The sequence below is a fragment of the Hippoglossus hippoglossus genome, chromosome 22, assembly GCF_009819705.1.
Source record: "Hippoglossus hippoglossus isolate fHipHip1 chromosome 22, fHipHip1.pri, whole genome shotgun sequence".
Lineage (NCBI taxonomy): Eukaryota > Metazoa > Chordata > Actinopteri > Pleuronectiformes > Pleuronectidae > Hippoglossus > Hippoglossus hippoglossus.
Genome location: NC_047172.1, coordinates 14,867,463 through 14,891,474, shown reverse-complemented (window position 1 = coordinate 14,891,474; position 24,012 = coordinate 14,867,463). Strand labels below are relative to the sequence as shown.

General features: G+C 42.4%; 2 protein-coding genes across 10 annotated transcripts in view; one reads left to right on the top strand and one right to left on the bottom strand.

The window, feature by feature from the left end:
• Positions 1-70: 70 nt before the first annotated feature.
• Positions 71-24,012, bottom strand: part of LOC117755509 (KATNB1-like protein 1) — a 36,794-nt gene continuing 12,852 nt past the window's right edge. Inside the window, exons 1-10 of one of the 4 annotated variants that reach the window (XM_034575359.1) lie at positions 12,310-12,330; positions 2,396-2,508; positions 2,268-2,305; positions 1,901-2,177; positions 1,696-1,811; positions 1,562-1,612; positions 1,399-1,488; positions 1,168-1,272; positions 495-588; positions 71-374 (exon numbers count right to left, since the gene is read on the bottom strand). In XM_034575359.1, coding sequence (XP_034431250.1) covers positions 342-374; positions 495-588; positions 1,168-1,272; positions 1,399-1,488; positions 1,562-1,612; positions 1,696-1,811; positions 1,901-2,177; positions 2,268-2,305; positions 2,396-2,503 — 912 coding nt within the window. In that variant the 5' untranslated portion in view covers positions 2,504-2,508; positions 12,310-12,330 and the 3' untranslated portion in view covers positions 71-341. Of the gene's footprint in view, positions 375-494; positions 589-1,167; positions 1,273-1,398; positions 1,489-1,561; positions 1,613-1,695; positions 1,812-1,900; positions 2,178-2,267; positions 2,306-2,395; positions 2,509-3,034; positions 3,063-3,458; positions 4,013-12,309; positions 12,331-24,012 lie in introns of those variants that run through there. The other 3 variants (XM_034575356.1, XM_034575360.1, XM_034575357.1) reach the window with 3 other exon arrangements.
• On the top strand, positions 3,087-16,374 carry acp7 (acid phosphatase 7, tartrate resistant (putative)). 6 transcript variants are annotated; one of them, XM_034575350.1, is made up of 15 exons: positions 3,087-3,171; positions 4,020-4,147; positions 4,308-4,425; positions 5,947-6,147; positions 6,242-6,424; positions 7,574-7,599; positions 8,500-8,597; positions 12,345-12,407; positions 13,540-13,654; positions 13,836-13,949; positions 14,686-14,752; positions 15,173-15,240; positions 15,338-15,409; positions 15,775-15,912; positions 16,026-16,374. In XM_034575350.1, exons 3-15 carry the CDS (start codon positions 4,317-4,319, stop codon positions 16,089-16,091), a joined length of 1,320 nt encoding a protein of 439 aa, XP_034431241.1. In that variant the 5' UTR covers positions 3,087-3,171; positions 4,020-4,147; positions 4,308-4,316; the 3' UTR covers positions 16,092-16,374. The 6 variants fall into 6 exon arrangements, with proteins under 6 accessions (XP_034431241.1, XP_034431244.1, XP_034431246.1 ...); XM_034575353.1 differs by having other exon boundaries at positions 4,305-4,425; XM_034575355.1 differs by having other exon boundaries at positions 4,265-4,425.

Below are 24,012 nucleotides of genomic sequence, written 5' to 3'. Positions count from 1 at the left end.
AACAAAATCATAATAACATCCACAAATTGTATCATCAGGGAAATCAAATTAGGTAAACTCAAACAACATATCAATGACACAAATTTTGATTCTTAGTCATCGAACAACCACATTTCTGTGACAGAACTTCAGAATATGATCGTTTCACACAAAAAAATGTATATTGCACAGCCTCAGTATTTAAACTGTTCAAGTTCCTTTGTAAACTAATAAATACACCAACCTCTACAGACACGGTACAGTACAATCCAAGGGCACAATCCAGGGGCAACTCTTATCTTTTTGAATATTTCAGGTCACTGTTACCAGAGAAACCTCTGTTATATGGCTCTTTATTGCTGTCAGGTAAGTTGAGACAGGTAAGAATCAATGACCTGGGGGGGAAAGATTACGTAAGTATGTAAGACACACATGTTTGTACAGTTTGTACAGTTTAAGGACACTCACAGTCAACAATGATGATGAAATTCATCATGTATTCATACAGCACTGACCTTTGCCTTTTTTCCTGCAGCTCCTGGAACAAATTTCAATGAAGGTTCCTCAAGCCATAACTCCACCAACCGCTGATTAAAGACCTGAAAATTCCTATAACAAAAAATAAAAAATAAATAAAAACTGTTTAAAATGTTTTTTACCACACATTGTGACTAATTCTGACTCTGGGCTTATATCTTAGACTGTATATAAAGATGGACGAGGCGTCTCCTCACACTATCCAGAAATGAAAGTAAAATACTCCTTTCCTCGCAGTAGCAATCTGGGGATGTAGCTGCAGTAGTCCTCTACCAATCAGGCATCACTCTCAGCTGTCAATCATGATGTTTCACCTCATTTTTATATCACCTAATAACTCACTCCCATCAGCATGTTCAGAACTACCTCAAATAAACCATCTTTGAAATAAATTTATTTGACGTGGTCCATCTCCCGTCCATTAACATTGAGGAAGTGGGATTTGTGACCCATACTGTAGCCCGCCAGCAGGGGGTGATCCAGACAATTTGGCTTCACTTTTGGGGAGCCATCACGTCGTCCATCTTTATTTGCAGTCAATGTTTTATATACTGTATGTTATTTTACTGCATCTTAATATTGTTTGTTCTTTGACAAGACAATGTTGTATGGGTAAATGCAGCATGTTTTCACATCTCATAAAACTCTTACTTCTCTAACACAGCTTCAGATGATCCACTGTAGCCGCTTGCTCTTAGTTGCTGCCACCATTTTTTCAAAACTGAATGTATCCAGTTCAAACCAACTATAAGATACCTGCAAGCATAAAAGACAAACAATCATTTATTTGCATTTATGTAATTACTGTCCTGTATGTCCTTCTGTGCTTTATTTTTGCAATAGTTCTGTGAAATAAGAGTTTACTTCAGCAGGGATACTCACTCTTCATACGGCTTGGTGAGGACTTCCTTAACTAAAGGAAATAGGTCAACACAACAGCCAATGGTAATCCTCAGAGAGTCCTCGTCAATGCTGCGGGGAGATTTGGATTTAAATAAAAGCTGCAAGCGGTATTTCTCAGGTTCTTGCCAAATACAATGCTTACCTTCTGCTTATCAGTGGGAGAAAATCGACAAACACTCCAGTGTCTTGGATTCTGTACAAAAACAGTAATGCAACACTTTTGAAAGTTGAACATATCGCGTGTCACATGTTTAAAGCCAAACACACACCACGTACCTCAGGAAGTATGTCAATAGCTCTCCAACATTTCTCTGCCACAATGTGAAAGCTACTTTCAGTCTCAGATTTCTTCCAAAGAGCACGTCAGTCATCGCACTGTGATCCTTTGAAAGCTGAAAAATAGGATTGGGTTCAGATGTATACTGCATGTTAGCGAACCTCCAACACTAAGGACAGAAATATACTGAGCCGAGTGGCCAACCTCAGAAAGCGCATAGCAGTCTGCCTGCTCATAACCAGTTCTACCAGTCCTGTGGTTATGATTGACATTCAGTGGGAACTCCAGCGGGTCCATGTCAAATATTTCCTGTTGCACGTCCTGTAGAGAGCTCATCTCATTCTCTTTGTTTGCAGCATCGAATGTCCTCCCAGGCCCGAGCTGCTTCCTCCGAGCCACCGTCAGGTGATGGGTCTTCCTCTTGCACGACACCACCCGCTTCACTCTGCCTGCGTTGTTACCAGAGCGACTCGCTGAATACCTGTGTGAGGTCAAATGTTCAAACAGTCTGGGCAAAATGAAAACACATAATGCATATGCTGTAGTGAGCACAAGGCAAGCACCAATTTACCTCTTTTTGTTGAATTCCTCATTCTTATCATAATCCACCTGTATAGAAAAATTGGTGGTGATATACTATAGTAAACAGTCTATCATACAAAAATACATTTCTGTTATGTAATGAGTAACGCAGCTCACATCTGTGATGGTTCTCCAATGAGGGTAGGTCACTCTGTACTGAGCTGCATCATGATGGGAGGCATGTTCATGACTTTGATAGTCTCCGTCCTCACTGTTAGAGTCCATTATATCTAAAGAGAGAAGCACTTTTAAGTTAGTTACCTAGAAAAAAACTTTAGTATTATGAAGAAACGAGGCAAGACGTGTGCTCTGTCCAAAACAGTTCCAATAAAAGTTCAAACAAAAGACATAACGATGTAAACATCTTGCATTTAATTAAGAAAAATAAAAAATAAAAGACTGAATCAAAATCTTTGTACTTTATGTCTGAACACAACAATCCCAAAGTTCTGAGGTACCTAAAACAAAGCTGAGTAAATAATTAATAACAATGCTTAAGACAAGTATTCCCCCCCCCCCCCCAACCAAGATAAAACTGGATCAAACTACAAAGGAGAAAATGCAACTCTAGAGCTTCTGTTGGGATTTTCAGGTAAAACACAACAACACACACACACATAACACACACATAACACACACATAGCACACACATCACACACACATCACACACACATCACACACACACACACAGTTAATAGTATCTCTATTCAAACACACTCACACGTTGTATCGCGGGGTTTTAAAAGAAAGAATAACTTTTTCAACATCCAGTCTCGCAGGTTCTCCAAGCTGAAGAAAAAACTCCATTTCCCACAACCGCCGGCGGCACTGTTGTTCTTCGACACGATGACGTAGTCAGGAAGTGCTCTCGGAGACAAAGCTGAGATTTTATTGTGAGTGTTTTTAAATTATTAATGGAACATGAAGTTAACCTGTTCGGCTCAGGGAGGCTTTGTGCTCACGGGGAATATGTATCCATGTCTTTAAAGTGTAAGTGTCGTTTAGAGACACATTCAAAAGCGTCATATTTTCCGTAACATCAGAGTCAACGTAGCTACTGTTACCGCGGCCAACCGCTAACCTTAGAAAACAGCTGGTGCCACAACCGCTGGTCTTAGAGACAGGTAATGACAGTGTGTGCACACGTCACAGCTCTTAACGTGAAATATGTTGTACTCACCTTGTTTTTCTTTTAGTTGGATAGATGTATAGATGTATAGATGTATAGATAGGTAGGCAGACAGACAAATAGATGGATAGATAGACAAATAGATGGATAGATAGACTGGCTCAGCTAACACACTCTTCCAACTGACACTGACTCATAATACCGCCCTTTATTGGAGAATAAAGCCTCCTATTCATTCTGCAGCTCGTGCCATGTGCCCCCTCTAGTGACTGGGCTGCTAATGGTGCAGGTTTCCTCAGTAGAGAAGTGTTGGAGCAGTCAGCTGATGTGTCTGGTGTCTCAGGTTAAAATGCAGCAGATGCTTTTGCTTTCCTGCCCCTGACATTGTCCTTTTTTTATTTTTTTTGTCCTGATCAATGAGGCGTATCGGCTGTTTGCCTTGGGACCTTTATTGATTCATGGCCTGCAATCCCTGTTGTACTTGAACTCACTTTCACAGCCCACCTCCTCCCTCGAACGCACACTGAACAACAACATCAGCTGCTTTCATTGTCACATCATCTATTTCCGTGCTGTTTCCGCTGACGCTGCTGTTTTGGGGGGTTTCTGCAGTTTCATCGTCTAGGTTGGCTGCAGGTTGACTGATGGTGACCTCTCTTCAAAAACCACAACACGACGTGTGCGCGTGTGTGTGTGTGTGACGCTGCCAGGGAGCACTGTGTAAACTCTCACTAAGTCAGGTAAGTTGTTGTTTACTTTCTGTTTATATCAGTGCTCTAGGTGTCATGTGATTTTTTTGGAACGATCGCTTTTTTGAAGATCATGTGATTGATGTGGCCAAACAGTTTCATTTTCAGTGAGTGTGTTGCTGCTCTAACCAGCCGTGTCTTTCTGAAGCGCAGTGATAAAATGGAGCCTCTCCACGCTGCCTGCGCCTTGTTAAGCCTTGCACCCCTGTTGGTGCTTGGTGTTGTCCCCATTTGGACTCAGCCAGAGCAGGTGCATCTCTCCTATCCAGGTAAGTGTCTTTGCTGTTTCTGCCAGCTTCATGCGTTTTCACTTAGGAATGCTATTTTACTCTGTATGAATACAAGCCAGTAACCGGTTCATATGGATCACAGATTTGCAGATGTTTTGTACATATCCCTCAATATTACGAAAACTCAGAGCTCTGGTATTTTTAGAAGGTTGAACTTTGCTGCACTGGAGCTGTGCCACACAAGTTCACTAAAGAATATACAAATTCCAAATCACTTACAGTTATCTTTTTATTAAAAAGACAGGGTTTAATACAGCATGAGAATTAATGGCTGACGTCTTTGATGATACTTTTAGGTTTGTTCCCAGTAAGAAACGCAGCATGTTCTGCTTTCCTGGTGCATAAAAAAGGGAACTTCTTTCTGTCACATATATTTAATGTTACAGTGTCGGCTGTCAGTATTGAATCTGCCCAAAGTTTTCAAATAATGAGGCTGCTCTGAACACTAACTGCTCTTGGTTCCCGTGGTAATGAGCTGGTGTAAAAACCATTTAAATGTATCAAGTCAAACACCAGAGCAGAGTGGAGTACCATATTTTACCACTAGGGAGTGAAGTAACACTATGATCAGAGGGACAGCTTACTGACACAACCATTCAACTTTGTCGGCTTCAATTCTGAAATGTTTTGCTGTCAGCTCCGTCAAATTTCTTTGAGACTAAATCTGCCATGTCTCCTCTTGTTGTCACCCCAAACTTCACGATCTTTCTACTAAACAGACACAATCTGCCCAAAGCACATTTCCTGCTCAATTTTGTTCCTACTATTTTTCATTCATTCATCCTCTCTACAGCTCTTCTCACAAAACAGTCTACTCAGGCTTATAGAAAGATATGAGACGTTTCTATTTCCAAACAGTTACACTAATTTACTTACTCGTAGCTACTGCAGAAGTTACTAGGTTTACAGTTTGCTTTAAGGACCCCCACTCCGAGAGAATTAGGCGGTACTCAGAAGCACAAGAAAGTCGGCTGTGCTAGTACTGTTTGTTTCAGTCAGAGACTCTGCTAAGGGGTTGCATAACAGGCAGTTTGAAATAAATGATGAGTTTTGTGAACCTGAACCATGCAACACCTCTCCAGAATAAAAATATACAAATGTACAAAATATTCCCCCTTTAAACTCTGTAAATCATCTCTGTAAATCATTTTATTGTAGGTTAAACACGTCTTATAACTGCCACACAGCTTGGATTACATGATTTATAGAGTCAATGCCACAGAAATGCTTTTTGTCCCGTCCTTATGAAGGTGAAACATGTGGTAGTCATTTAATGAATTGATGTCTTGATGAATTGAGTACCTGGCCAGTTGTCAGCTTAACTCAGCTGTGTGATGGGTGTATCTTGCCAGCGGCAAGATCAGAAGTGCCACTCTTGTACAAAGTCAGCCTTTTCATAAGCATCTGTTGGCTTTCTAAAATGCAGCACTAAGTGAATCCAGTGTCTCTGTCAGATCAATCTACATCGCATTTTTAAAAACTGGAAACTTTTCTTCACAGGAGTGCCAGGCTCCATGTTAGTGACCTGGACCACCTTCAATAAAACAGAGAGCATGGTGGAGTACGGCCTTCTGGGGGGTCGGCTCTTTGAGATCAGCGTCAAAGGTTACACTACCCTGTTTGTGGACTCAGGAGAAGAGAAGAGAAAGATGTACATCCACAGAGTCACGCTCACTGACCTCAAGCCTGCTGCTACTTATGGTGGGTAGTGATTTAATACTAATGACTCTCTCTTTGGGTTGGCCAAACTGTCTCAATAACATGTGAAGATTTAAACCTCTTTGTGTTGTTTTAGTGTACCACTGTGGCAGTGATGAGGGCTGGAGTGACATATTCTCCTTCACTGCTCTCAACGACAGCAGCCATTTCAGTCCCAGGTTCGCTCTGTACGGTGACCTTGGCAACGAGAACCCTCAGTCTCTGGCTCGACTACAGAAGGAGACTCAGCTCGGCATGTACGACGCCATTCTGCACATAGGTAAGCTCCACAGTGATAAATGTACTGCGGCATTTTACACTGTTAAAGCTGTTAGAGAGTCATTATCAGCCCAAGACATTACGCAGGACTCACACATATGCGTTGCGTTAAAAATTCTTGCTGGCACAATCTTCATGAACACAAAACCCATTTACACTTTCCTACTCATCATAGCTGTTTTTTATGTGAACATACCATGCTAGCTGTTATTTGTGATGCTAAAGGGAAATACACAGGAAATAAATTCAACAACCAGGTTCGCCAGCTGCCTCTGCCTCCTCCCTACAGGCTCATATTGACTGCTGATGTCAGACAGGACTCCTATTTGTTATTTCATAGAGTTGAGCAGAACCACAATGCAGTTCAGCAACACATGATGTCACCGCATTCAAAGTGAACGAGCTCCGTTCTACATCGAAATCTCCAGCGTGTACGTGTGTGTGCTGCGCTAGTCACCAGATTGTATGAACAAAAGTCAAATCAAGTAAACTAGCTGATATCCAACAGAAATATCTATTGAAGGTTGTATTGTAATCATCATGACGTAATCCCTAATTCTGCAATTTTTGCTTCAGAAAAATATGTGTTGGATGACGCACATGTCACTTGATTTCTTTATTATGTTATTAAGAGTCTAAATCTAAGGCGAAGGATTATTTTGACCTTTTAGGGGGAAAAAACTTAATCCCTTTCTTGCTGAGTATTAGATGAGAAGATGGATGCCACAGTCATGTCTGTGTACAAAATCTGATGCTAGGAGCCAGCAGATAATTTGCTTAGCTTAGTAGCTTGGAAACTGTTAGGAAAAAAATCTGCCTACTAGCACCTCTTATGCTCAGTAATTAATTAGTTCTAACAGCATAGGCAGATCCAGACTAGCTGTTTCCAGTCTTAATGCTTTGCTAATCTAACCGTCTGCTGGCCCTAGCTCCATGTTAACCATAAAAGTGCTTCTCATTTTACTCTATGAAAAAAAAATTGCATATTTCTCAAAATGTTCCTTTAAGTCTGAGTATTTAAAAAAAACTGAAACTAATTGGGGCAGTTCTGAAGATATACAGTGTGTTTAAACTATAAAGTGTTGGTAAAGAGTAAAAATCACTTCCAAACAAACATATTCTAATATATTTTTCTTTGCTTCTTTTACAGGGGACTTTGCCTATGATATGCATGAGGTATTTTGCCCCTTCTATTTTCCTAATATCATAAACTGTGATGATACCTGAGCTCAGTTAATATCACTGACGGCAAATTTCTTTCATCAATATCTTATACTCGTAAAGCTGCTCTTTTCTCCCACTAATTCCACAGTGACAGACATGATAACTGCTTTACCTTTCCCCCCGCCGCCCCCTTCCCAAGACTCACCGCTGTTTATTATCAGTGCATATAAAGGCACTCAGCTGTGGTGGAGACACACAGCTTATGATTAGCACTAATGTGAAAAGCCTTAAGCCTGCGGTGAAAGATGAGAGTTCGGCTAATGTCGCCCAACTATTTCATGGATAAAGAAAATGTGCCATTCAAAACACCCTGAACTTTGGTCCCAAATCACATATTTGCTCATTTGAAAACCTCCCAGCTGTCATCTGTGATATTTAGCAGACATAACCTCGTCTCGGATGATGATATTATTTTTTTATGAAATGAGTTCCTGCATTATTAATGCCTTTCTTTTAATATGGAGAGAAAGCTAAATGCAATCAGCAGACTCCTGCAAAAATTAATTGTGTTTTCAGCTTGTGTGTGCGAGTACATCCTGCGCTTTCACTGATATTATAAATAGAAAAACAGAGAGAGGGAACTTTGTCTGAAAGGTCATTAATGGCTCGTAAATGCCGTCAGAACAGCCATGAACCGCAGTCTGTATTTAAAAGCTGTGTCGCCAGTATGAGGATATCTAGGACAAAGAAACATCTCTTTTGGTTTCACTGAGGTTTTTCATTACTTTGGAAAATAGACTTAATTTCATAAACAATTGAGCTGAATTTCAGTAAATGTAGAAAAATAGAACGTTGTTGTGAAGCAGGAAAATCTTTGGCGTCATGTATATCGACTGAGTGTTATTTTCCCAGGACAACGGCAGGATCGGGGATGAGTTCATGAGGCAGATCCAGTCCATAGCAGCCTACGTGCCCTACATGACCTGTCCAGGCAACCACGAATCTACATAGTAGGTGGAACTCGTCAGAACGTCTCTTGACTCATTCTGATATTTTGAGTGTAGCTCAGACTCACACGTGCAGCACAGAGCTCTTTACTGGACGCGTGGTCGGTGAGTCCACATGTTCTCTGACTGTTTTGTCTGTTGTCTGCTTATTGTCGTCCAATGTTTTCCTTTTCGTTGCAAAACCCCCAAAAACGTTATGGTCTGCCACAGTTTTTCCGCTATAGGAAACACTATGGTCATTCAAACAGATGGGAGCTATTTTGGTCTGTGAAGCCTGGAGCAGCGTCGGGAACCACCAACATCTAAACAAGGCGATACTCTCCAAAACTAACATTTATCTGAGTGGGAATCATCAGCTCACTATCTGTTTGTGGATTCCCATAGACGGGATGTGGTGGTGGGACGTGTCTCCATTTAGACTCATCATCACTGAATGTGGTGTCATAAGTCTGGGAGAAAGAGACACGACAGTGAGGAGAGAACATAGCAGGGACCTGACTGTGTAGAAACAAATCGGAGACAATAAGTTCATTTTTGTTCAGTCTTAATTTGATAATGAACCAAAAGTCACAATGAGCTCATAAGAGAAAAAATGTATGTAGACTGAAATTCTTTGGATGGCCAAGGCATACAACCGCAGGGGAGTTATCCAATAATAGACAGATAATTAATGTTGAAAATAATAATTTGTTGAAGTCTAAACAAATCATAGTCGTCTTTAGTCCAACTGTACATAGTATTGTACATAGCTGTTACAACATATTCCTATTAAGTATTCTCCTTATTAGTTTGATATTATGACCCTATATCGTGCTTTATTATTATGACGGTTATTTGAGTGAATCTGAGTGTATTTGTAGTGTCTGTAATTTGTAATGTCTATGAATGGTACGCTCGTATGCTACCTTTCTCTTACATAACTATAATGTCATATATCAGTCTGTTGATAGTCAGATGTTTTCAATAAGTTCCGAGGTAAATCAGAAATTCAGTTTCATGGTATTTGGAAGCCTCTCAGCAGCCTTCATATGCTTTTTATACTGAGGATCAGCAGCTCATATGTGTTAAATTCCAAGTACGTCTCCTGGAGTTAGTTGTGTGTTTTTCAAGGTGCCTGATCCTGTACCATAATATTTACTCACCACGGCTGTACAGAGTCAGTCCGCTCCTGGCCTTGCCATGTGCAATGTGACTACTGCCTGGTCTTTATTATGGAGCCGCTAACAGTAGTCTCTTTTTCTTGGCGCTGCATCCTGACATAAGAAACTGATAATCAAGAAGCGGCTCGCTACATTACATAACCTAGAAATCCAGCCCCCTCTCCTATACATAAATGTGTGTTTTGTTCCGCGGTGTTGTTACGAATCCAAATATTCCCAGCTGCTGGCCCCGTGCATTTCGTCTTCACTCTATGTTGTGCTCCCTCCCACTAAACTTCTCTGTTCCTCTCTCTTTCCAACCTCAAAACCTAACGGGTAAAAGGCAATTTAAAACTGTGCTGACCGCAAAAGTTTTCAGTCAGCATTCCAGCAGGATGAGAACAGCTCGTCCACAGAAGATGCTAAGGCCCCAATCAAGACAGTCTTTGTTCCTTGAGCACAATGTATGGGTTCATCAGGGTCTCCGGGGGGAACTGGGACATTGCCGTCACCGTTTGAAACAACGTCTCGTGATGGGAGTTAGTGATATGCTTCCCTGACGACTGTAACTGGCTCCCTCTAATTTCTCCGACTGCCTGGATTAAGCTCATCAGATGATGAGAGGGAAGATTTGCCGAGGAGGGAAAATCACGTAGGGTCAGTTTAAGAGTCAGGTTTTTCGCATTGAATTTGACATCCGCCGGATTTCTATCTCAATTTGATTTAAGTGGAAAAGCAAACACACGTGGAAACGGGTTGCAGAACGTGAGTCACATGTCACACTGGACTTTTTCACGGGGCAGATTAATGACACTAATATAAGCTTATCATATTTGTTCTCAATCAGATTTTCCACAGATGAGCCGCAAAACAAAATACTTTAAAGCCTGTGGTTGACTTCATTTCTACCGGCTCATCCTTTCCCTTAGGGCATGCCCAGTGATATCACTGTGTTTGGATTCCCGAGATTATATTATTCCACTAAAAGAATAAACTTTTTTAAAAGGTCCTTCACAGACATATCAAAATTGTTGCCTGTTCCCTTCCCAGCCACAAGATGGAAGTATAAACCCATTTGTGAGTGTTCCTGGTTCAGCATCACGACTGAGAACTCGGCACCTTAATTGATTTTCACAGGAGCTCATCCCAGGGGCTCTATTTGAACTTGTTTGCTTAGGATTTACCAAGTCCAGTTGATTGATAGTTGTTAACGATTTTACATTATTTTCAAATATTTATCCTTAAAATCAGGAATTAAAATGGACATTTTGAAGGTTTAGCTATATGTTGAGGATTTATATCTTTGACTGGTCACAGCTCCTAAATTGACCTTTGCCAGGTTATCATACTGGTCTTTTAAAGCTATCTTCTGGTCTCATTAGACTCAGACTTTTCACAAGATTTCTGTGATCCTCCTTTTGTGTCCCCGTTCCTGCCCTTTGACCTCTAACCCTGCTGCTCTCTACTTACCCCTAACCCAACATTAACCCACTCAATTGAGCGATCTGTCCCACCGACTCGGCTGCTAACATGAATATTGACCCCTTTTCTCTTGTCGTTCTTCTCTCTTACGTAAGATAACAAAACAATCATTCAAATCGATGAGTTAATGGCCCCTTGAGAAGACTGGCTCCTGCTTTCATGCTGAAATTAAAAACCTTGAAAATAGACTGGCAGATTGTCGACGTTTCCATGAAAGAGATTTTCCCTGTTTGCATGCTGCTCCCATTGTAATATTTGTGTGGATGATGCTGCTCTCTTGTTGTCCCAGAGTTTTTGAAGTGTGTTTTAATGTTGTCTGGTGCAGTATAAAAAGTCTAGAAATGAGTGGCGGTGATTGTGGTGGCAGTGATACACACAGTAAGTGTAGTGGCAGATTGATCACTGTAAGCACACTGCTATATCGGGATCAAGCAGGAACCACCGTGACTTGATGCTAAAACCGCTGTGGAAATGCTTTAAGATGGGATTCCTCTAATGGCTGCTACATCTAAAATGAAAGCCTTTTAACAAGATGTCACGGTTTAAAGAAGGGTATAGTTAGAGGCACGTTTTCTTGATTGACAGGTGTAGTACACTTAGTCACTGTGGCTCCTGCTTGCTCATCCATCGCCGCTCCACCCTGGCTTCCCCTGCGTCGCCCAAATTTTGATGATCTGGCTCCAGAAAGTGACCATGATTCTAAGCTTGAAAACATGTTTTTCTACAGCCTTTAATTTAGCGGGGCAACCATTGATGGCCCAGCTATAGCACAGCCTATGGTTTCTCAGAATGTCTAAGAATGGCTGGAAGCAGATGTCACCACCACATGATGGTCATCTTTATCCGATGATATACCATCCTGTGTTTTCTGCCAAGTTGAAGCGCAAACTGAAAATGGACGTAAAACACAGTGATTTAAAGAACTACAGTCTCATTGTACAGCAAAGCTTGGAATTATCTAGAGTGAGTTCTGAATGCATCATAGCTTTTTTCAGCTCTGGTGGACGCACCACAAAAATAAAAGAGCAGCAGTTTGCGGCGTTGATTGCTGTTTGTTGTATATTCAAAGAATTTAGATTATATGATCAGCCCACCTAATTACGTTTCTCACGATCTGGTTTGTTCACAGCAACTTCTCCAACTACAGGAATCGCTTCAGTATGCCGGGCCAGACCGAGAGCCTGTGGTACAGGTAAGAGGACAGAAGATGATATAAGTGAGTGAGAATGATGGGCTTTGATTGGCTTACGCAGGTGAAAGAATCAGAAACAGTTGTGGTCATTAGAAGACGATTTCACATGAAGAGCGGATGGTCGCTGCACACTCGAAGCTTGGAAGGAGAAATCATTTATCTTCCAATAGAGGTCCTGTGTAAAGCATCTTTGGAAAGTGTGCCAACCCTCCTCCTCCTCTGTTTCAGCAAGCATTAATGTGCAGCCCAGAGAAAGTGGAGGCAGAGGATAGCAGCGCTCCCTTCTCTCAGTTTAGTTTGCCTCTCCTATCTCTGGAACATGGGAGCGATACAGAGGAGATATACAAGCGACTGTGTGACTCATTGCCCACGTCAGATCAACTTCTCTCAGACAGTAAGATAGTACCAGGCCAGCTGCCCACTCCTCAGTCCCTGGGCCTTGATGCAAGTTGGCCATTCGCTCATGTTCATGGCTATGAACAAAAGGAGGCAAAGAAGAGCAGCGGATGGGCAATATGATATCCCTTAAATGCTACTGAAACATACAGTACACATGTAGGCAACATGTGTACACAACAAAATAAACAGCATTTCAGTTAAAGGGTTTGTAAGTTATTCCTTCACGTCCCTATCACCATCGATAAAAAAAGTCCACTGGAAGAAAAGAAGAAAGAAAAAAGCTGATATCTGTGGCCCCCCCAGGACAGTAATAAATACAACCAATCATATCCTGGCTCACTGGTCGGACACTAACTGAACTGCCTACTTGCACAACTTCAGCCAGGGGGACACAGGGACACAGAGATGACAGGTAGAAATTAGCGAACATGTCACAGAAGAGTTGGCTTCTAGCAGTTGTCAGGCAGTGCACATTCATGCGATTTAGGCGCGTAGCTTGGACAACAGGGCCGGTGAGAGGCGGTGGGATGTATCGGTTGCATATTTTCAAAGTGTAGCCCCTTGCTAGCTTTTCCAGGATTACCAACCCAAGCCTTAAGGCTCCATCTCTTCTCATATCAAGGTAAAAGTGAACCCTCCTGTAGGTGGGAATGATTGACTCATCTGTTTGCCAGTGACACGGTCTGCTGAGGGTTGAAGTGGCAGCTGTATGACAAACAATGTGTGTCCGCAGCTGGAACCTGGGGTCAGCGCACATCATCTCCCTCTCCACTGAGGTTTATTTCTACCCCGAGTTCGGCCCGGAGCTCCTCTTCAAGCAGTATGAGTGGCTTAAGAAAGACCTGGAGGTTAATAACCACACCATTAACACACTGATGACAGCTCTGCTTTCTTCCCACACTTTCTCTCTCCAGCTTTAAATTCAGTTGTCTCATTCTGTTTGGCTCCATCATAAATCTACTGATACGTTGTTCTTTCTTAAATAATAGTACCCCTGTGATCTATCTCACTTCTTCCCTCCTGATGTAGGAGGCCAACAAACCCGAAAACAGAGCAGTGCGTCCATGGATCATCACCATGGGACACCGACCCATGTACTGTTCTGATGATGACCAGGACGACTGCACCAAGTTTGACTCCTATGTAAGTTCAAACCACAGAATCCCATCCATTCGTTCATATGTTTCCCCTGGCCTACACAGTAATCATTCTTATGTAGATGGAAACTACACAGATCAGCCACAGCATTAAAACAGATGAGTGGTTTTAATGTTGTGGCTGATCGGTGTAGGTCTATAGAAACCGTACAGTCTCACTGAGTGACTGAGGATGGTGCCTCTCATATTCATGCTTGGTCTAAAGTGTAAAAATTCCTGATGGCAGACATTTTATTAGCATAATTATTACTATTTTGGTAATAGGACTCTAACTGAAATGGCTATATTTAATTTGGACAAGCTACAGAATTAAATTATTGTCTTAAAGCATTATATAAATTGCCTATAAAGGGCTCATTGTTTATTGTTTCCTGTGTTATATAAAGAACAGCACGGCTTCGTTGTGGAAGCATTTATTTTCTTACATAAACGCTTTTGTAAGGACTATTTTCTGGTAGCAGACGTGTCGCACATGTTGCACGCCAGCCAGTCCGCATCACAACCCATGAGCACGTTGAGTACAGTTTGCTGTCATAATCGCTGTAATTTGGACCAAATAGTTTCCAGTTAGAATAACTCCTCTCAGCGCTTGGCAGTGTTTGGAGTCAAGCTGGCGTTGGTGCAATGGGCTTCTACCAGGTAGCGTTTCAGGTGGCAGGTAGAGTTTCTGACATCAGTGCCAATTCTTGCCAGTGTTGTTATTCCTCTCTGCTCTGTCTCAGGTCCGACTGGGACGGAACGACACCAAACCGCCAGCCCCCGGTCTAGAGGATCTATTTTACAGCTATGGTATGCTCCCTATTCGACAACCAGCTGTGTTCTGCTAATGGGCGCTTTAAGATCACAAATTTGCACACTCAGACAGACTAATGTCCTAACAGTTGCAGAGAGTGGAGCAATCCAAAAATCATTTATTAAAAAAGCAGACCTTTGGTCTGGCTGATCTCCCACCAGCCGTTTCCCACATGTTTTTCTTGTCTTACATTACTCAGACTTTTGTTTGTTGCATTTAATTATTTAAATTGCGGTGGAAATTTTGAAAGTTTTGTTTGATCTGATCCAAAGCATTTGTTGTTTGCTGAGAAATCTGAAATGAAACGGGCAGAGGATCTGAGAATCAATAGATAACGGAGCAGCAGGATGTGTATGATTCAGTTGTTGTTGTAGTTGTTTTTTACAGAAGTTTGCTGACGATCATGTCTTTCACAGGAGTGGATCTGGAGCTGTGGGCTCATGAGCACACATATGAGAGGCTGTGGCCTGTCTATGGAGACAAGGTCAGCTTTTACATGAACTTATTCACAGCACTTTACATGTCTGTATGGCTCGTCTTTTGGCTCAGAGAAAGATGCGTGCTCTTCTTTTATTCTTTAGGTGTTCAATGGCAGCAAAGAGCAGCCATATGTGAAACCAAAAGCTCCGGTACACATCATCACAGGCTCTGCTGTAAGTACTTTCACTTCACTGCATCACTGTTAATGCCTCTCCACCAGGATCGGTGCATGAATTGGACAGCAATATCAACAAAAACAATGTTATGTATAGTACCCAGTCCCGTCTGTGTGGCAGCTGGTCCACCACAGAAGTTTAGCTCCAGCTGTTTCTCTGGTAAAGTGTTTTCTTATGTGGTAGCGAGCAGCACAGGGCATGCTTTGTCATGCAGCCGCAGAGGGATTAGTCATATTGAAATGCAGCCAGACTCACACCGAGGCACAGCCTTAGTTGTAAATGTCGCACAGGCCTTGTGGACGAGGAAGACACGAGGTTCATCAGTAACAGACTCAGTTTTAACGCTGTTGGATCCTCTGCAGGGGTGCAGAGAGAGGACCGACCTCTTCAATCCAAACCCCAAAGAGTGGAGCGCATTCCGCAGCACCGACTATGGCTACACCCGCATGCAAGTGGTCAACACTACCCATGTTTACGTGGAGCAGGTCTCCGATGACCAGGTGGGCACACATGGAGGACGAGTCGTACAAGCAACACAAACAGAAGAGACACGAAACATTTTAAGCACAAAGAATTTTCCTTGAGTCATAACAAAACCTTTTCTGTCTTCCAGTATGGTAAAGTGATTGACAGCATATGGGTGGTGAAGGAAAAGCACGGCTTCTCCGCCTGGTTCTGAAGACCGACATCCTCAAAATGAAGTGTTCTGCTCAGGAAATGAACTGAAAACATGCACCTTCTTTTATTTTTCTGCGCCTCAACACTTATGCAGTGATTATCAAAATCATGTTTATTCATGAATCTTTTAATTTCAGACACTTTCCAATCTGTTTTATCCAGTCTGAGACATAATACCGTATCCAATGATCAACAACTGTGAATGTATATAATTAACTGTTGTCTTCTCTTCAAAAAATTGCTTTTACATTTTAATAAATTGTGATTTTTTGTTTTTAACTAAGCATGTCTGGATTTGATCACTGCAACTTCACTTTTATTTGGTTTCAATGTCGGTCCCTACCTCGTTGCATGAATTATCCCCTGACAACAGACGTAGACTCGCAGCAGCATAAGTCTGGCACACACCAGGCCTCATTCCCTTCGGAGCATAATTTTCATTTCAGGAAATACACTCAGACAGATCAGGTCTCGCCTGGATCACTCTATCAAGATGACAGATCCTCTCTTGGCTTTTCACATCAGGATATTGGAACCTGGTTTCATTGTCCATCTGTGTGGCCGTCGGGAGACAAAAAGACACATGGAAGCTTAGACGCCAACACAAAAACGGCCGTTATGTAAGTCAGGGATGCTTTGCGGCTTTGGCCCAGAGGAGTGTGGCTCATTCCTTGACTCACCACTATGGTTGGTATTAATCCCCAATAACAACATGCTGCCTCTGATGAATACTGGCAGACAACCTGCATGGATCTGCATGCGTCCGTGTTTTAAGTTGTCAAGCTGTCTGCTAGTGGCAGAGTGTAATCATCCCTCTGCATAATTTTGTTGACACAACATGGTCTACATATACAAAATCAGTCATTCATTAATACCCCACACATGAGTTAACATACGGGACGTTATTCGCCAGACGTCTTTATCCAAAGCAAATGTGATAAAAGGAGACTCTGTAAAAGCTTCAGTCGGAGTGCTGTATTTTTTTTAAAACCCTGCGTTCAGCCCCCAAAAACAACCAGAAGACACAATTGTAGCAGATTTTACAAGTCAACATGTGTCACAACATGTTAGCAGCAATGAGCTCAGAGCCCTGAAGTGGTCAGGCGTCAGTAGCACGTCAGTAGCACGGCAGTAGCACGGCAGTAAATCTTTGGAGTTGTTGCACTTCTCTCTGATTTCGACGCCCGGCAGCGCAGCGGTTTCTGGCAGGAGCAACCGACGCATGCGTACAGTGCTCACACCTCACACTCACATGCTCTTGGTGTTTCTACCCACTCATAACTGCCACTCACACACACACACAGCCTCATGATTGCGAAAGTAGCTTTGCAGAGAAGGCCCTCGAACCACTGAGTTCCTGACCTCCGACCTGCTCCCGCTGTACTCTGTATATTGTCGTCTCCCACCGAGTGAGAGACACAGGAGAGAAGCGGTGCAGACTGCACAGACCAGACGGGAGCTGCAGAGGAGAGCATGTGCTGCCAGACTGAGCCTCGACTCCGTCTCTTTCTGTTTCCAACTGTTAGCGGCCACATTTATAGTCCTATAAAAGGTGTTTGTTTTTCAGCTCGTCATCTAATGTATGATGCAAAAATTATGGGTGGAAAGCCCTTGTCTTAAATAGTGAGCAAGTCACGAGGCGTGCGTGTTCTTTATCTCTTAAGTTCATGTGATTTCCTGAAGAGTTGAAAAAAACAAAAAAAAACATTGATCGCAATCCAGGAAAAAAAGAGCGAGGAGAAAATAACATGTCACATCGGATCGCATGCCTGTTGGTGAATTGTAATGTGCTTATTACCGCCTCTGATAGAGGCACAGCAGGTTGTGGTGTTGTGGGTAAAAGCCTTTGTTGACAGAAAGTGATTCTTGCGTTTTAACAAGGCAATAGCTTTTCTAGCATTTCTTTGTCTTCTTTATGTTTGACAATTTAAATCTTTCAAGTCAGATTCGTCGAATTTTTTCGACCAACGTCACTTTGAGTAATCACCTCTTCACATTTTCTGGCATGAAGCGGCTTGATAACAACTGTTAGAAAGACTCAACTCCTCTCTTTGATACCTCTTGCACACCGATGCTCCTGCTAGTTCGACGTACCACATTGACTGGACTTTGCCCTGAGTGTAACATTGGAATTTATCCCCACTTAAAGACCTAGTAAAACAGAACCTGCTGTTTGGTCAGACTACTGAATATCCCGAGTCCTCGACATGACCACACAGCCTTTCCACTTCAGTTCATTTCTTTGCAGCAGGCTAATTTCTAATGACACATCAACAGCTTTTTATCCGTTCCCAAGCTTGTGGCTCAGTAAAGCCTGTAGTCTCTTTCTCTTCACCAAACAGCCGTGGGACTTCACTTAAGTCACTTCCCCTAATCTCTGCGGTTTACCAGCATTATTTATCTATTTTCAAAAGTTTGAGGCGCTCTATAACGCAGGACTAGAGAGGGCATCTGTGGTATATCCCTCCACGGCTGAGGGAGCGGGCCTTTGATCAGGGCGTTAAACCGTGTGGACTGGGGACATGTGTAGTGAATTCAAACCCCTCAGATGCTGGATCTCAGGGATATTTCATCAAACCAGAAGCTCAGCGTTCTTCCAGAACCAAAAGCGCCGCTACTAGGCAGCCTCAGACCACCACCGCGAAAAACAGCCAAGTACGGTCTGTGCAGGAACATCACTGCACATTCTAACCATAATTCCACTCCCAACATCAACACCACAACGGATTACAGCGTTTCAGAGTGTGGCATCAACAGGAACACTGTGTACTGAGAACACGCTATGCCTCAGTAAAGTGACACAGTAAATCTGAGGTAAAAGTTATTGTGACACAGGGTGTTTGTGTAAAAAGTATGCGAGGGACACACATTTTCTCCATATGAAAAAGGTAAATTGAAACAGATCAGACTGGGTGTTTGATAAGCAGTAGATCATAGGAGGCCGGCCGCCTGGGTCAAAATAACATACACTGATAAAACACCACAGGGAGGCCAACAGCATGAATCCTGTCTCCTCACAGCACTGAGGGTGTGAATCACGTCAGTATAGCAAGGAGACACATGATTTCAAAATGTGCAAAGATTGTTTACATTGAACACGTGTACTATAGGTTGTTACAGTACGTAGGAGCCAACATTGTAGATCCTGGTTAAGGATAGAGTTACCGATGGTGAGTGTCTGTTCACTGAATCCTACAGTTAGCCTGCCCTGTTGACATTAGCTTCAGCTAACGGAAAGTAATGATTCCCAACCACTGCAGGACTTGCAAAGATTGTAGAATATTTCAACTTATTTGTCAATTGGCAGTTACAATTGGATTTTATATCCACACTGAGTCAGCAAACATTTGAACACTAGGATTTTGTGATTTAAAGCATGATGTCTAAAAATGTAGTAGTGAACTCACAAGTGAACAAATTTAATTAATTAATTAATTAAAATACATTGAATAAATGGATGATTGCTTAAAAAGTCGAATGACTGAATGATTGAACTTCACCTCAATGGTAGCCGACTGCTATAGATTGAAAATAAAGATGGACAACATGACAGCTCCCCAAAATTGAAGCCAAAACCTCTTGATTGCCCCCTGGTGGATGGTTGCTTTAAATTCCCCACCTCCTCCATGTTAGCAAATTGGACACGCCATATAATTTATTTCCCCCCCAAAGAGTTTTTTCTGTTATTTAAGGTAGTTGCCATCACACTGATGTTTTTCCAAATGCTTATTTTTCCAGTAAGTTTGGTTTTAATTAGTTATTTGATGTGATAAAAACAGGCAGCACAGTCGTTATTAACATCTGAGACTGGCTCGCGATTGGCTAAGCATGTGTATCAACAAGACCTCAATAGTCTGGCTCCACACCCCGATCACTACTGTGCAGACTCCAAATTATGTCACCAGTGGAAGGTGGCAGCACCTGTATCTGGCATATTTCAGCTTCATTTTCAGTGGGAGGAAGTAGAGACGCTTTGTCGACCAAACAAACCTAAAAAAATTTTTGGGGTTCCATTGAATTAAAAAGCATAAACAATATCCACCTTTGTATTATCAGTATTGGTGTAAAATAACATCCAGTTCAAAATGAATTCAGATTCTGCACCTGGATCATCAGTTATTGTTGATGAAGTGGCACCTGATGGAGCTATGGGGGTACCTGACAGAGAGGACAGGGAAACACTGGTGTACAGGATAAGTCTGTATAGAACTACTCAACCATCACTCATTACATATGGAAACATTTCCATTCAATTCTGACCACAAGCACATAAACAGGAAACTTCAAAATGAAGCTTGCAAGTATCAGTGGCACATGTGAGGCAACCATCCAGATGAGAAATGCAGCAATTTATCAGGAAGACATTAGGTTAACTACTCTAATTTAGCCAAGCAAGAAAACTTCTAGTTACTGGAGGGCTCATCATCATCATCCTGCAATTTAACAGTGAAAAGACTCGGGGCCCAAAATTTTCTCCTCCTATCTTCTCATTTTTAAGTAATTGATCTTTCACACAGAGCTTCAGGAGACACAGGTCATGTTGTTCTGCAAACAGACAAGGCCAACCTGAGACTCCTCTCAGTCTGCAGGAAGCACTATCTTGGTGCCAGGGGGCAGAGATTCCACTCATTTACTATGAGCGCTAACACTTGTCGGGTCCTTGAGAGCTATAACAGGGGTGTGCTACCACATCGACTGCTGTTGGCAGGCAGAGCTGTTGCATGTCACTTGGTTAGAAAAGTGCCAAGCATAGTTGGGTCAAGTGAAATGATACACAAGTTGGATCAGTCAACAACATGATGTCAGACCTTTTGCCATCGATTGACTGAGAAGAAAAACTTGCTTGCATTCCCAAATTACCTTTTTGTCCATGTAAATTTGCAGGGTTACACCTAACCTGTTGTGTTCTGTCATAGACACCATGGCTGTGGACAAACCCTAACCATATCCTGGACTTGAGGATTCAACCCATTTAACTCCTGCACATGCTGTCTGGGCTCCGTCATGCCTGCTTGCTCAAGACAAATTGCACGGCAGAGCTGTTTTCTGTGCCAGGGCTGGCACTGATGACCAAGTGCTCTCACAGAACGCATGCTTTTACGAACAATACCAGCCTCATTGAAGCCTATCTTGTCTTAAATATTGTTCCTGCCAGGAAGTCTCTTTGGGCTCCAAATATCACCTTTCATTGTTGGAATTTTTGTCATCAATGCATTATTTTTGTCTACGTTCAGATCTGTATTTCTTTTTTTATGAGGTAAATACCTCACCTTTATCGTCTTGAGTACAAATCCATCACGCCATCAGCTCTTGAGATCTGACCTGTAGCAAAGGAAAGGTCAGCGGGAAGTCCAGAGATTTATAGGAATGGTAACACGAGCTCCTTTAAATCTCCCGTTTTAAAACCATTTAGATAGGAATGAGGTGATTAACAAACGTAATGGATTTTACACTCAAAACTCTCAACTCTTACCATCTGAGCCTGTGTATTCTCAAGCTCCCTTGCACGTGTAGTGCCATACTTCACACTCCTCACGTTGGGAAACAAACAGCGGGGAGCTAACCACAAGCCCTTTTGAGCATTTTAAACACATGCCAGCTGCTGCTATTTCACATGACAATCACACAGTAGTGAGCAATCCTAACAGTGCCCAGAGGAAATCGTATCGCTCTGTGTCATGACAAGGGCTTAACCTCACTCTAGCCAAAAGAATATATTTCAACACCTAATTCTCCATGGGGAGTTGATAGAGGATCTTTAGGAACTTCAGTGGTATCCACAGAGCCACTGGCAGGACAGCTGGCAGTGATGGATCTTTTAGCACTCAGCAAAAATACAGCCATGTCATGGAACGCAGCCAAAACTTTTCCTTGTCTGACAAACAGGTTTCCTCACCTCAGGTTCATGGGGAGGCCTCCCCTCAGTATGGAGGGCAGTATACTCAGATGGTCTTAAAGGCCCCGTTCAGACCTGGTATCAACATCCATCCCAAGTGATCTGATCAGAAGTGGAAGCTCTCAGTTCGTCAGTTCCCACTTCAGATCAGATCTCACTTCACGCGTTACTCAATATCAGACATGAATTCAGGAGAATGTCCACACAATGAGTTGCAGACTTCTTTGGAGTTTGCCTTTCACATTTGAACAACGCAGTACGAGATTCTCGATCAAATGCGATCAAACAGCACATCAACATTAGCATCAATGTACTGCTCGAATCTCCTTGGTTTCCTGACATGTCATCTTCGTCTATGTCTTCTACGTGTATGCTACCAGTTTTTAATCCTAAAATATTTTGTATTTTTTTTTGTATTTTTTAGATTTGCGTCCATCGCGTCATAGAAATGTCAACAACAGGACCACTCGCTTCCAGTGAATCTTCTGGATTATCTCTTGCTGTATTCTTACATAGGCTCGTTCGAACAGTATCCAGAGTTTTTACTAGGGGGCTTTCAGGAGAAACTCCAGAGAATGTCCGCCGTTACTCACTCGGACATTTGCGTTCTTACATACAACCCCCCACGATAATTTAGGGGAGGAGTTCAGGACATGTCTAAAAGCAGATAGTGTCTCGCATGCTTTCACACCTGTACTTAGAGCTGACCATTTGTGATTGGATCACTAAGGACGGATGTTAAAACCAGGTCTGAACAAGGTCAAACACTCAAGAGTGCCCTATGTGACTGGTGGTTCTGTCTGAAAAGGGGTCAGGAATGCATGTGTGTTGAGTTTGGATGGAGGATTGTCTGTAATTGAGCAAGGGGTAAAATAAAAAGAGGGTAGTGAGAGAGCAACATTGAAATCTGTCTCTGTCTTCAAAGCCACATTTCAGGCTGTAAAGGTAATCATCTTTGGGAGATGGTTTCTAGTGTTGTTTTGAAAGAATGTGATCATACTAAAACTGTCCTACTGACGTTAAGGTGGTTTTCAGTGTTTGTAAAGAGCTCAGGGATAAAAAATGTGTAGCTCTCCGACGTAGCCTTAAAAGAACAAACTTCTCTCCTCCATTCACATCATGGACTACAAAATATTCAGGGAATCTGTCCAGCAGCAGCAGACGGTTTTGTCATCAGTGAACAGTGATGTCCTTGGCCTGATGACATGCTACAGTTAGACTCAGACAGATAGGTATGTCCCCTGTCTGGACCCGAGAAGATACCTTACGTGTCTGTATCTGGACCATGTGGATCAGTCTGATTCAGACCAAATTAAACTTGCCATCATTAAGTTAAAATGTAACCAGAGAACAAGGTGCTGTTCTTTGACACCACAGTTGGTGCAGAAATGTTTTACCCATTAGTTACACTGAATTCATTAGGCTGAGATTGAAACATTTGAACAACTTTGGATGGATTGCCATAAATTTCTGGATGGACATTCATGGTCCTCAGAAGATGACTCGTCGTCTAGCGCTACCGCAAGGCTGATATGTTGTATGGGAAACATGGTGAATACTACATCTGCTAAACGTCAGCATTGTAGCATGATCACTGTTAGCACTTTAGCATTTAGCTCAGTCTCTGGTCAACATAAAAGCACCCCCTCACAAAGGGGGTGATAACAGACACAGGTGGAGGCAGGTTTTGTACCATCGCAAGCAGCATGGAAGCAAAGAAAAGTCGGAGTGTTTTTTCTACCTTGGAATAAGTATGTTTGACTAGCCATTAAATGGGCCGAGGCATGAATTTGGGCAGAGAAAAGCAAATCATCGCAGGGCTGGGAATTGGTTTTGTGTGGCCACTGGCCACCAGAGGAGCTTGTTTAAACAGAGCCAGACTGAAAGACTTAATGACCATGCTGACAGCAGTCATACGAGATGTCTGGTGAGGCTGGTGTTCTGTGGCTGCACAGAGAAAAGGAGGGATGTTGTGGTTGCCACCTCTTTATGTAAGCTCCGGAGAAAAGAGGCGCATAGGAGTCCT